Source organism: Etheostoma cragini, chromosome 1 (genome assembly GCF_013103735.1).
Source record: "Etheostoma cragini isolate CJK2018 chromosome 1, CSU_Ecrag_1.0, whole genome shotgun sequence".
Classification (NCBI taxonomy): domain Eukaryota; kingdom Metazoa; phylum Chordata; class Actinopteri; order Perciformes; family Percidae; genus Etheostoma; species Etheostoma cragini.
The window spans coordinates 25,246,291-25,259,094 of record NC_048407.1 but is presented as its reverse complement, the minus strand read 5'-3'; the positions used below and the strand labels follow the sequence as shown (position 1 = coordinate 25,259,094).

At 40.6% G+C, this 12,804-nt stretch overlaps 1 protein-coding gene across 7 annotated transcripts; it reads right to left on the bottom strand.

Moving 5' to 3' along the window:
• Positions 1–578: 578 nt before the first annotated feature.
• LOC117943625 (tropomyosin alpha-1 chain-like) lies at positions 579–11,833 on the bottom strand. 7 transcript variants are annotated; one of them, XM_034869869.1, is made up of 10 exons: positions 11,566–11,833; positions 11,000–11,125; positions 8,731–8,864; positions 6,699–6,816; positions 5,896–5,966; positions 5,680–5,755; positions 5,507–5,569; positions 4,776–4,845; positions 3,999–4,077; positions 1,363–2,611 (listed from the first exon to the last, which is right to left on the bottom strand). In XM_034869869.1, the coding sequence occupies exons 1-10, from the start codon at positions 11,677–11,679 to the stop codon at positions 2,590–2,592; spliced, it is 873 nt and encodes a 290-aa protein (XP_034725760.1). In that variant the 5' UTR covers positions 11,680–11,833; the 3' UTR covers positions 1,363–2,589. The 7 variants fall into 7 exon arrangements, with proteins under 7 accessions (XP_034725779.1, XP_034725803.1, XP_034725760.1 ...); XM_034869879.1 differs by lacking the exon at positions 1,363–2,611 and adding an exon at positions 3,451–3,665; XM_034869888.1 differs by lacking the exons at positions 1,363–2,611; positions 3,999–4,077 and adding an exon at positions 579–1,181.
• Positions 11,834–12,804: the final 971 nt, after the last annotated feature.

Sequence of the window (12,804 nt, the reverse complement as noted above, 5' to 3'; positions counted from 1 at the left end):
TACATACAATTGTGTATACATGAAGGGACCATGGTTATACAAAATCCAGGAAATAATTAAGTTGACTATACTTATAAATAATAACAAAGAATAGTATTTGACTATAAGAAAATAGAGATATGTTGCCTTCTCCTAAGGGACAGCCTCGGCCTTATCACATGTATTTCTGGAAATAATCAGAATGTCACTAATTTGAGAATGATGTTCACAAACAGTCATTGAATACAATCAAGCTATTATTTTGTCAATATCTTGCACACTTCTGTGCTTATTTCTGCCAAAAAATTTTTAAGAGTGACATTTCAGTGTACTGGTGATGATTTTCAACTAAGTGGTTATAGTTCATGTTTATCACAAAACTAAAGTTAAGTGGTAGGCTACTTCCACTGTAAAAAAAACTCAACGTGACAAGATAATTTCATGTTAGAAGATAATGACCGTAATGACAAGGTGTCAAACAATACCAATGAAACATTTGTAATAAAGCCAAACGTAATACTAAGATGATACCTAATCCAACTTTTTATTCATGATAAAAATGAGACAAACAAATCAGTTTCTCAAAATGAACAGAAATGTGAGTAGTGTGCAAACATGTCGTTTACTTAGCTAATCACGATACTACATTTAAGCAATAGGCTAAGAATTTTGTCATTGCTAAACTAGAAGTGTACAACATCAATGACAATGAATACATGTTGACAATACAGAAAAACCAAAGACACATGAGCAACTTTACAAAAGCACACATAATAAAAGTCCCTTTATAACCTTGGCTTAATTTATGGCTTTGTTGACAATGATTATGTGCTGTACGTTTCCCCCAAAAAGTGCAAATTCACCTAACACTATACATGTTAAATTATTAACGATATGCAATGAAATTTGACCGACCTTTGATTACAGTATGTAACGGGAACAGTGTGGTTTAACTGTAGCTCACTAAAGCCATGTGCTACCCTGTGTAGAGCTCGTTTCTTCAGGGTGACAAAGTCAGAGGACCCAAACACAAGGTCCAACGTTATCTGTAGCAGCTGTTTCATGTACGGGAGACAGCCATATTCAGAGCAGATGTGGGGAGAGAGGAACAGAGCTGGGTCAAAGGTCAACTATCTCCATTAGAGTCTGATCCAGCATCTGCGTTAGGCTCAGGCCCTCTTCTTTAGCACGTGAGAGTTTATCTGTTAATATAGCATTTCATTGGTTAAAAAAGAAAAAGAAAAAACATAAACAAGACAGTCCAAAGATGCAGAGACTCTAAAGAGACGCATCTCTAGTCCAGGATTACAGTGTTAGACGTACGCTGGATATTGTTACAAATCTTATGACTGTGAGAAACATCATCCCTTAGTACATCTTTTTCAATAAACCGAAGGTGGCATTCATTAAATTCATATTCCCAACTCTGATACTTTGGGCCAACTCACTAAAGATAATATGCTAAAGCTATAGACATGGTGGTGTCAAGGCTGCATACCGGTGAAGTAGGTTTAGGACAACAAACTGGCTTTGCCAAGTCTGTGGTTTGGCAACGTATTTAAATTACGGCCATGACCTAAACATTATCAAGTCTAAGTCTCGTTTTTCAGGTCAGTTTAATAAAAAATAAAAATAAAAAAAAGTGAGCACAAATTCAACCCCAAATTAGAGACCTCCATGAAACACCTTCCTCCTTTATATGCCACAAATAACCTTATCAAGCCATCTTGGACAAATACCACACTAAGTTAATGATTTCAGAAATCTGTCATTTAATAGGCTCATGTTCCATATTATCATACAGCTCCAACATATTTCTAACAACTAGCCATATGAACAGATATGGTGCACATTCTCTCTCTCCATACCAATGCACAGCATGGATCCTTTCTGCTTCACACCAAAGAATACTACCTCCTCCTGTGTTGTTAAGTAAAGTTTTGCTTGTCCAAAATTGCAACATCAGGGACAGTGGGTAAAGAAAATGTAATTTATTGTTAATGCAATCGAAAGAGCAGGTCAAATCTGCATTAAAATCAAATCTATCAACGGTTTAGTTTTCAGCACAGCCGAACACACTGTATCTTCTACTTCAATTCTTATATTTTGTCTAAAATGGGTCTTCCTTTCAGGTTTGCCGTTATAAGAGAGGGGGATTCTGCGATGTGAAAGTAATTTTGAACCCCTTGCAGCATTGTATGAGACTTCTTTGGAAATTGGCCACTAGCATCCTCACCAGCCTTCACTTCATGAGTAACAGCACCATGCAGATTTCTACTGGACTGAAGTGCTACAGCCCCATCAATCACTGAGTAAATACAGCAAATCATTCTGCACAGTTTTCATAACCTGACGCTGTCCGACCTCCCATCTGAAACTGTAGTTTGAGCATGCATAATGTGAAAATGTAATAGTGTGTTATTTGTTAAAAAGCATTACTTGGTTTAAGCTTTGCGTCAGACACAGTTGTCTATACCCTTTATATACCACAGCATTAGACAATATGCCTCGACGTTTGAGATTCAGAAGAATGAAAGCATACGAGAGCCCATTCCAGTTTAAGCCTCGTTTAAGGCTACTCTCAGTTCATTGGTCAGAAGGCGATTTTTCTCAAGCTGCTTGTATAGATGGTCTTGACAGTCAGAAAGCAGGTAAGAGGAAAGAGACAGAAGGCAGGTTAGTAAAGAAGACAAAGAGTTAGTGTTTTGACGCTAAACACAAAACAACTGTCAGTTTTTACTCCAGCTGTTGAACTGCAAACCCTTACAAAACATATACCAGCAAAGTTCCATCCTGTTGTACTAAAGCTGGACTGCCGACTTCATAATGTCACATGTCAAACTACAGCAACAACTAACGCTTGTCATTCACATTCAAAAAACAAGCGGCGATTAACTTGCTGCACTAGTTACCCATGGCAACATCACCTATTCATTCCTTTTGTACTTGATTTTGAGAATCCCCCCCCGAAAAAAAAAAAATCTATTTCTAATCTCATGATCGAACTCCCTTCCTTAAAAGGAGGATGCAGACACTAAAGATCATTGTTAAGATGTTTAAAGTACTTTACATTTAAAATCCCACACAGTTGACTCATTTGGCCACCAAAGTGGGCACAAGATATAAGGGTTAGGAATAGTCCTTTATATCTTTCTACTGAAAAATTGTAATTACGATACAGAAAGTAGCCACACAAATAAACTGTCTATCAAAGACTTCTGGTTATTTTGCTGTATTCTTCTAATTGAAATGGAATCTGAGGGGCCAGTTTTATTTTATGTGAACATTAGCTTGTTAAGAGTAAATATAATTAACACCCCAATAGTGCCGTTACACTCAACAATCCTCTCGAACAGAAAAAGAAATGGGAGAGGAGCTTCAGAGTTTTTTCAAAAGCTACTCCACATAAATTAAAACGATGACAAAAAAGATGGGAAAATGTAAATGAAGAAACATGGCAAGAGAAAGGGGGAAGGGCTGGCATAGATGGGATAATGTTTATTTTACATAAAGAAATATGGCTCGAAGGTCTGTATGAGAGATGAACAAATGGATGGCGGCAGCGACAGCCCAATGTGCAGTAGTGACAGGACAGTAAGAAAATGCAGAGACAGAAAGTTGGGCTGCGCTGCACAGGGGATGATGAAGTTCACCCAGCTTCTGGAGTGAGGTGTGTAAACATTTAGCTGTGAAAGAAATGGGAGAAGAACAAAAAGTGTTGAAGATATAAGAGGAAGATGAACGACATGCAAAACAAAAAGTGGGGGAATAGGGATGCAGAATTGAGCCAGAAAAGCAACAGAAAATGAAATTTATAAAAGAAATGTGACTATTTTGTGAGCAGCTATAAAAGAAAATACTACTACTAAATGGTTAGAAGATAACACAAAGGTTTGGGACATCCAGCCAAAGACAGACAGACACACACGCCACAAGAGGGAGCCATTGTATGTTGTTTAAAGTGGTTAAGGTTCTTGCGATCTAAGGCACAAAGCACAAACGAGTGTGTGGTGAATTACATGGAGGTCATGTCGTTGAGGGCGTGGTCCAGCTCCTCGCTGATGGCCTTGTACTTCAGTTTCTGGGCATACAGCTCATCTATTGTGTGGTAATTATTTTGAAGTGGCAGTGAAAGATGTGTAACGGAATAAGAAGACAACAGAAGAAAAAAAGAAAAAAAAAATAATAGTGTCAAAGAACAGAAGTCAAAAAGGAAAACACAACTAAAGAACCTGGAGGGAGAAAGGCAGGACAGAAATAGGAAGTGCACATGGAACAGCTGCTGATGCTGTGTCAGATTCCTGAAGAGTCACTGAGAAAGAGCATCACATGTTCCGTGACCCTGTGAGGACTGCATGGGAAGAGCTGGCCTTGAACACTCACTACACCAGAATACCAAACAGCATTGTGGTGAGAAATGTTGCCGCGAATGTGAATAATATCATGCAGTCTCTAGATCCCCCATTTTGTCTTACCCCCACGACAGACAACTGACAGTGCAGATATTTGTCCTGAGTCCTATTTAACACCCTGCTGTCCAGATGAATAACCTCCCATTGCACCAGCGTTTACAAGCGAGGCTTTATTTTATCTTTTAAAAGTGTCCCTTGAATGTAAAATATTACAAAAGAAGGACTCTACAAGGAAACCTGAATATTGTCCAACAAGGTTACTTTTTGTGTTGGCTTGTTGAGTAGTAACTGTCTAGAACGTCAGAATTTACTGTAACAAACACACCTTTATATTTTGTAAAAACTTTTTCAAATGCTTAAAAATAAAGTGGAAAAGATCCATACCCTCTAGGTCATCGATGGTCTTCTCAAGTTTGGCGACCGATCTTTCAGCGAACTCAGCACGAGTCTCAGCCTGAGTGGAGAAATACAGTCAAACATTAGCAATTATCTTGCACCCATCACAGCACGAGTGTCTTTGCTATTTTAAGACCGACGCAGCTGTTAATTTCCCGTCCCTCGCCCAGGCGTGCTGGTGTTACAGGGAGGTGTGTTCAGGTGAATTCTTGGTGTACTGGTATCTTGCGGAACCAGAAAGTAATTGCACCACTGACCAACAAAAACCTGATCTAAAGTCAATAGCGCAGCATTTTGTTATTTTTAAACGTGCATTAGTAACACACACGGGATCAATGAAGACGCAGAGTCCAACCCTTTTGAACCATGCAAACGGGCCCCTTTTCCCGCCGTCAAACTAGCCAAAGTGGATTTGGCCCTAATTGCACTTGCGCCATGCCCTTCCCGCCGTGTGCTTAGATTGTTAAAATAGGGCCCTAAAGGTTTATATCACTAGCCACAGCCCCTCAAGCATTTAAAGCACATAGTTGCTGTTAAAGAAATCAGAAAATAACTTCACGTAGAAATCATCCATAGACAGCATACCCAATTACGGTAACTAACGAGTCAACATTCAGTTACGAAGAAGCTCTACAAACTGCCTATGAAAAAAATATGAAACGTGAAACCGTTTTTTAAACGACTCCCTAGTGAATTTATTTCAACTTCATTTAACTCACCTCCTTCAACTTGTCTGAAAGAACCTTGATCTCCTCCTCGTACTTGTCCTCCTTCTGAGAGTACTGTGGTTGCGTACAAAGGCCAGAGTTAATATACAGACAAGTATTAAACACACGTCAAGCTTTTATACTGTGGATTATTTACAATATGTCATCTTTGTCAGCTAGCGTACCTTCTCTGCCTGGGCCTCCAGAGACTTCAGGTTGTTCTGCACGGTTTTCAGCTCCTCCTCAAGCTCAGAGCATTTGCTGTTGATTTATGGTTTGGGTAAACAAGCAGTGGGGTGCCACAGACAAACAAAACAAATAAACAGCATTTGTCTAAAATGATATTTCAAGTTGTGTGACTTGGAGGAGCACATGTAAGAAAAAGGGAAGGAAGATGTCACCTCTCAGACAGCTCAGCACGCTCCTCTGTACGCTCCAAGTCACTCTCAATGATCACCAGCTTACGGGCCACCTGAAATCACAACCTACAGAGTTTAATCCCACAGTATGTTTGACACATTGATAGTCAGGAGGAATCAGATGTATTCCACTGCTGTAACTCTGGGCCTGACTACCGTTTTGAGGAATTTGTCCATTGGACTAGTACATTTACATTTTACTTGTCAACCCACAAAAGTCACTTGTCCAGGTAAAAATTTCTCATTTTATAAAAAATTTTGTGTTTTGCTGATGCAGGATTCAAACAAAACCGTTAAAAGCATCAAATCAATAACATTAGCACAATTCAGTTCAAACAGTAGAAACAACTGTGTCCCAAGAATAGATTTCCCTTTCAACAAGAAAAAAGGATCTCCAGACAACATGATTCAACTACTTTGCACGCCGGTATGCAGAGTATCAGTGGAATTATTTGTTTCAAATTGTTTCAAATTGGTAACATAGACTTAATGATTGGCACATAAAATAAAGTAACATGGCATTTTATTTTGTTTGAGTTTCCCTTGTCTAGTGCGGCAAGTAAATTTCTCTTCCACTTGCTCTACAAAAAAAAAGAAAAAAGAAATTCCACTTGTCCCAGACAAGCGGACATGTCTTAATGTCAAGCCCTGCAGCTATTTATGACTGTGGCAATAATATGCATCTGAGAAAGTGTTTATTGATCACAGCTGTTACATTTAATTAAAGAATGTAGAACATGCTAAAGTCAAAGTTCAGAGTGCAGTGAACAGCTGATGAAACATGCCTCCTCGTATTTGCGGTCAGCCTCCTCTGCAATGTGTTTGGCCTCCTTCAGCTGGATCTCTTGCAGCTCCATCTTCTCCTCGTCCTTCATCGCCCTGTTCTCAATAACCTTCATGCCTCTGCAAGGAAAGAAAGTAGTATGGCCGGCAAGTCATGAGTACTATAGGAACAACAGTAGGCAACCACAGTTTGATAGTTCCATTTTGTACAACTGATAAAGAGGGAAATCCATTTTTTGTTGAAAGATAATTGTTTGGACTTTGATGGCAAATAATTAATAGGATAGCTAGAAGGCAGTGAGGGGGGGGGGTCGGAATCAAAGCCGCTGGCAAGGATTTAGTCTACATGGGCATGCACTCCACTGGGTGAGCTAGAGGTTTCCCCAAAGGATATCCATAGTTATGTGGCTTAAAATAAGGTTTAGTAGAAAACACATTGTTCCTTCTGATGTCTCATATTGGTGAAGGTGGTCAGAAATTCAAGACAGACCATGTAGACTTCACATACTGTACATTGGATTACTATCTGGAGACAGAGTCTGGATACTTTCTAAACATGGTGATCTGTCATACTATGCTAGTTTACAACACTGTGCAGGGTTTATCCTAGCTCAGAATGGGCATCAAAGACTTCCATTTCCAGCAATCTAATACATTTCCAGACTCAAAGCAGAGAGGCAGAGCGAGACGACATCTCTGCAGCTTATGGTGTGTCCATTGTCAGGTCAATGCTGTTAAAGCACTCAAAACTTTGGTTTTCATGCGTCCTAAGGTTTGGCAAGCATCAGCTGTTAAAACCAACTGTACTTTACTACGAGACGTTTTTACAGGTAATCAGACTGTCTCAATGTAATAGGCTACTGATAGATGGCAGCAGAGCCCGCCCCACAGACAGACAGCAGTCGGAGCTCCGGCGGAAGGAGAGCTCTGCGTCCATCAACAGCAGTGTCTCGCTGTACAGCCAGACCAGCATTGTCACAAGGAGAGTTGGGTGCAGCCTGCTCGGCAATCGGGGATACCCTTAGCATTATACAGGGCAATGTTCAGATCCAGTCAAATCAGCGCCAGCCACATGCGTATACAGTTGTGGCTGTTGATGAGAGGGAGGCTGACCTCTGAAAATCAGATGTTTTGGCACTCCTGAAATTCCTTTGAAGCTGGCTTTAACCTCTTCGGGGGCGCCAAAACCTTCTCTATGCAGGAACAACCCTGCTGTGTACACGACTGTGAGTGATCATGTATTAATTAGTCTGGCTCAACAGATGTACATTTCTGGGATAAAGCCTGACATCCAGCACGATGCCACTCACCTTCCGTTATCTATTTTGCAAGGGCACACGCCCAGGACGGTTGTGATTGGTTTAAAAATACAAACTAGCCAGAGCATTTTCTCCTCCATCCCAGAATAGATTAGCAATGTAGCCAGACCATACTCTAGCGCCGTCACAGTGCTGTAAAGCTAGGTCTGGCAATGCAAGACTATGTATGAGTAAACACTAAGTACGTCATCAAACACACACTCATGATGAGGAGTGTGACGGTATTATTCATGCTACTCATGGCTGGGCCAAATTCTCTGGGCAAAGCAGAGAAAGGGGAGGTAACCTTACACATTATGACCTCACGAGGGGCAGTATTCCAGCTCAGCCCATCTGAGCTTTCATTTTAACACAGAGCAAGATGCCCAGGGCTTGGTTTACACCTATCGCCATTTCTAGCCACTATGGGACCTTAGCCAGGCTGGCGAAACACATTAAAACATTGAAAACACAAATAAAAAATTTAAAAAAACTCATAGTGAAATTCTCATGCCATGGGACCTTTAAGTTCAGTAGAGTGATTTAAGACTGGGTTTTTCTGTCCTTACCCTGCAACATCACCTGTTTTCACACTGAAATAAAAAATATTAGGTGATGGGAAAATAAAAAAAGGTCACAAAATATGAAAATTTAGTTTTCCATATAACACCAAAGGAGTTAATGAATGGATGGTGTTGACCTAGTAGGGTGTGTTTCCTGGGTGCAAGGTACCCACCTCTCGCTCTCATCAGCAGCCTTCTCAGCCTCCTCCAGCTTGGTCAGCGCTGTGGACAGACGCTCCTGAGCACGGTCCAACTCCTCCTCAACCAGCTGGATACGCCTGTTTAGGGAAGCTACATCACCCTCGGCCTAGGACAACACCACAGTCATATAGAGTCAAAACAAGTTTGTTAGTATAGCCTTAAATCATGAACTGTTTCAATTGGCTTCGCAGGCTTACAGCATCCAGCCCATCCCATACTCTCCAAGGAGAGCTTGGGCTGGGTCAGGAACAAGCCCAAGGGAGGGTGCAGGCTCCAATGTGCAGATTGTATGCACAGGCTGAGGGGTGGATGGCATCTCTTTTAAAGTTTTTAAAACGTACTGTTGGTAGTACCTTAAAATACAATTCCAGACTAAGTTATCCACTGTTCCTTCCCTCTTTAAAAATCAAGCATTCAATTCACTGTGTGTTCATTGATTTAGTTATCTTGTCGCAGAATATATTAGCGCCAAAACATGGCTAAAATTTAGTGTTTTGGAAAGGATGAATTAGCTCCCTGCACTCCAACTAGCTAGTAGCCTGCATGAGTTTTACAAGGGGGGATTTATCTCAGAGGACCTGTGGTGCTGGTGCAACTAGCTAGCCTACTTGTTACAGGGCTGTTTATTTATCCCTGACGCACCGGGTGGAGTCCTTTCTTCTGTCCATCATGTACTCACATCCTACAGTCGGCTAATTTCAAGAATGTCTATGTGATACCTGATTGCATTTGAGCATAAACCGTGGATGTCTGGGCCTAGAAGCCATGCTTTTTGACAAGATTTACGCATAATGCCGTCGACAGCCATGGGATTAATTGCCTTAAATAATTAGCAGCGGCTTACTGATTCCCTCGCGCTCCTCTCTTGGTTCAGTTCTCGCTGTAGTAAAGCTGCCCGGTCCTCTGCTACATCGGCCTGGTCCTGCAACGACTTGATTTTCTTTTTCACAGCTTCAAGAGAGCTCCCACCGGCCATTTTTGCTCTTTTGGTCTCAGCTAAGCTAGTTTTCAGTCAGCTCTGTGCAGATTGCCTCCACTCAGACAAACAGACACTTGGAGATGCGGCGCGTTTGATCCCACCCCCACCGCCTTTAATCAACCGCTGATAAGGATTGGGACGTGCCACTAACCCCGGAAGTAATCGATTTACACGCAAGGAATACAATTTATCAAATGAATAAAAATATACATATATTAATTGTGAATATTTCCAGTGTTTTTTCTCCTAATTAAATTAGTGTCAATTGTTTTTACTTTTGGTCAGTAAGCTACAAACATCTAATTTATGAGGCTTCTGAGTGCATCCCCTACAGGTAAATTGAGCTAAGCCAATCAAACTCCCAGCTCCTAAAAACACTGATTCAGTCATAAGCTAAGTTACAATTGTGTACATATAATCAATAGTCTTATAATGAACACAACACAAACCATATTAATAATATTGTAGACAGACCCCAAACACTTGTTTTCCTCTTAAAAATGCCATACGTGTATTTAATGTTGCTAACACTTCTGTCTGCAGTGCAGACATATGACGTTTTACCCACTACCCTATAGCCTTCCAGTGTTTTTTGTATTTTATCATCTATTTATTATTGCATCAATTATGACCTGATTTTATTTTATTTTAAGTGATATAACAAAAAACTCTTGTACTAACCATTTGAGTAAGCTATCTCAATTCTAATTGGTAGTTCCTCATATTGTAGAAAATAAGCTTCTCAAAATGTATAGGTCTTGTTTTTAGGTTAATTTTCTTAAGGTTGTGGCAGATTGTAAAGTAATCAATTAGATGTTACTCTTGTTACATGAAACACAGTCAATAAACAAGTAATTTTATCAGGGTTGAACAGATCTGTATAAGTGCCAACTGAAATCCAAACAAGCACCAATCTGATTTTACTGACCAAAATATATGCGTATTAAAAGGCACCCAGAAACCCTACGCTGGTTCTCAAATTAATACAAATGACTGTGGAATGCATTGGTAAGCCAGTGAGCAGGGACCTTATTATACAGCACAAAAGCTAATTTAACAATCTATATTTTCCACCTATACAACCTATAGGTCTCTTATAATTAAGCATGGCATTACTTAATCATTAAAGTAAATCGGTATGGGGACTGGTAATCTTAGTTTCCCAAGGGGACCAAAGGGGTGGTTCAAGGTCAACCCATTAGGCAATATGTGACCCACTGGGGCTTCTCCACCAGTCAGTGGTACTGTCTGCCCAAACTCACATCTGTGGCTTTCTTCTCAGCGAGCTCCAGTTTCTCCTGGGCATCCTTCAGGGCTTCAGAGTACTTGTCCAACTCATCCTCAGTTGATTTCAGCTTCTTCTGCAGTGCTACCAGGTCATCCTCAAGCTTGATTACAGAGAAACAAGAGACATCATTACTCTCAGACTCAATCACACATAGTGTACCTTATACTGTATGTGAATAATCTGTAAGGTGTGGAAATACTCGGTTTTTTTGCGCTACTTAATGAACTCTATATCAATAAATGCAATGTTGGTAGGCTGTTAAAACATGTCTATTATGAAATTGCGGAATCATAAGAAACCAATAGTAAATTATAAGATTCCACTTTAGTTACCAACTTCATGCAGCCCAAATTTAAGGTAAAGTAACGATAAACAAACAAAGACATATAGGGATTTCTAAAAATGTTTGTAATCCTTTGGAGACACATTTTTATTCTCAGTTACAGGACACTGGGCATGCAGGAACAATGCAGCGCATGGCGCACCGTGCCATCGGCACCGGTGCGTAAAAGCACCATCCGTTTAACAACGGATGTCGACCTGTTTGCTCCTGTCCTCAGCTGTTTTCTTGTCTGACTCGGCCTGCTCAGCTCTGTCCATGGCATTCTCCTTGTCAAGCTTGAGCATCTGCATCTTCTTCTTGATGGCATCCATTGCTGCTAATTGATGGGGGTCTGCGCCAACCAAAAACCAAACAAACTGAAAGGAGCGTCTAAACCACACTGAAGCTGGAGTGCGAGCTCGCCTGGGTTGTAGTGAGTCAATATATGTAGTTCGACCAGTCAGCTACTGGATACCTAATAATGTTTTTAAAAAACTGCAGCTCTTTGTCAACGCGGGACCTGTCTTTTTTCGGGATCTCTTCAGTGATTCGCTCTTCGAAGACATTTGATCACTTCTAAGACTGTGCATGGGGTGTAGACGTCAGAAGGGCACTGCCCGCTACCACCAAGATTTCTCAGTCCACTCCTATTTCAAGCCCCCCCCCCCACACACACACACACACACCCCAAATGACAGTCAAGAAGGACAGTGTCAAGACACCAAAAAGTAGCAGCTCCTCAGAGGTTATTTTGGAGAAACATGCCAATATTAGTGACCTTATTATTATCCAGGAAAACAACCAATTAAATACTCTGAGAAAAGGCAAATTAAGAATAATTTGACCGTTGTCTTGCAAGTATTTGTTACTTTTAACATCTGTCTGTGCCAAAATAAAGGATTGTAGACACTGTTGAATGAATAATGTACTCAACCAATATCAACAGAGATGGAGCCAGAATGAATTGTAATAGCACCAGAGCTATTCATACAAAACAAACAGATCTGATTGGATAAGCCACTGTGAAAGTTCACTCTGTGGGATGTCATATTAGCCCATATGGCATGTTTGTCTTCTAGGGATCATTTCAGCAGCTCCCTTACAGCATAGTTCAACATCCGAAACAGCAATCAGATAGGCTTTGCTCTCTAGAGATATATCATCAAGCTTGTCCAACTCCTCTCTCAGCTAATACATGCCTAAGAGTTATTTCTCAAATGGCCGCTGTGGATACAGTGGCATGCACATTGGAAGATACAAAAGCTTTGGTATTTCAACAGCTCCCTGCGTGTGCCTCTGTGATAGTTCACAGGGCCCCAGGCACACCTGCAGCTGTCACACACAACCTGTGGTCAGGACTTGTGGATTGTTGAGTGATAATAGTTTACAGTCTACAGTATTTATTTTTGTACATATTGGGTAAATTGTGAAATGAGAAGAAAATCAAGCTCAAATAC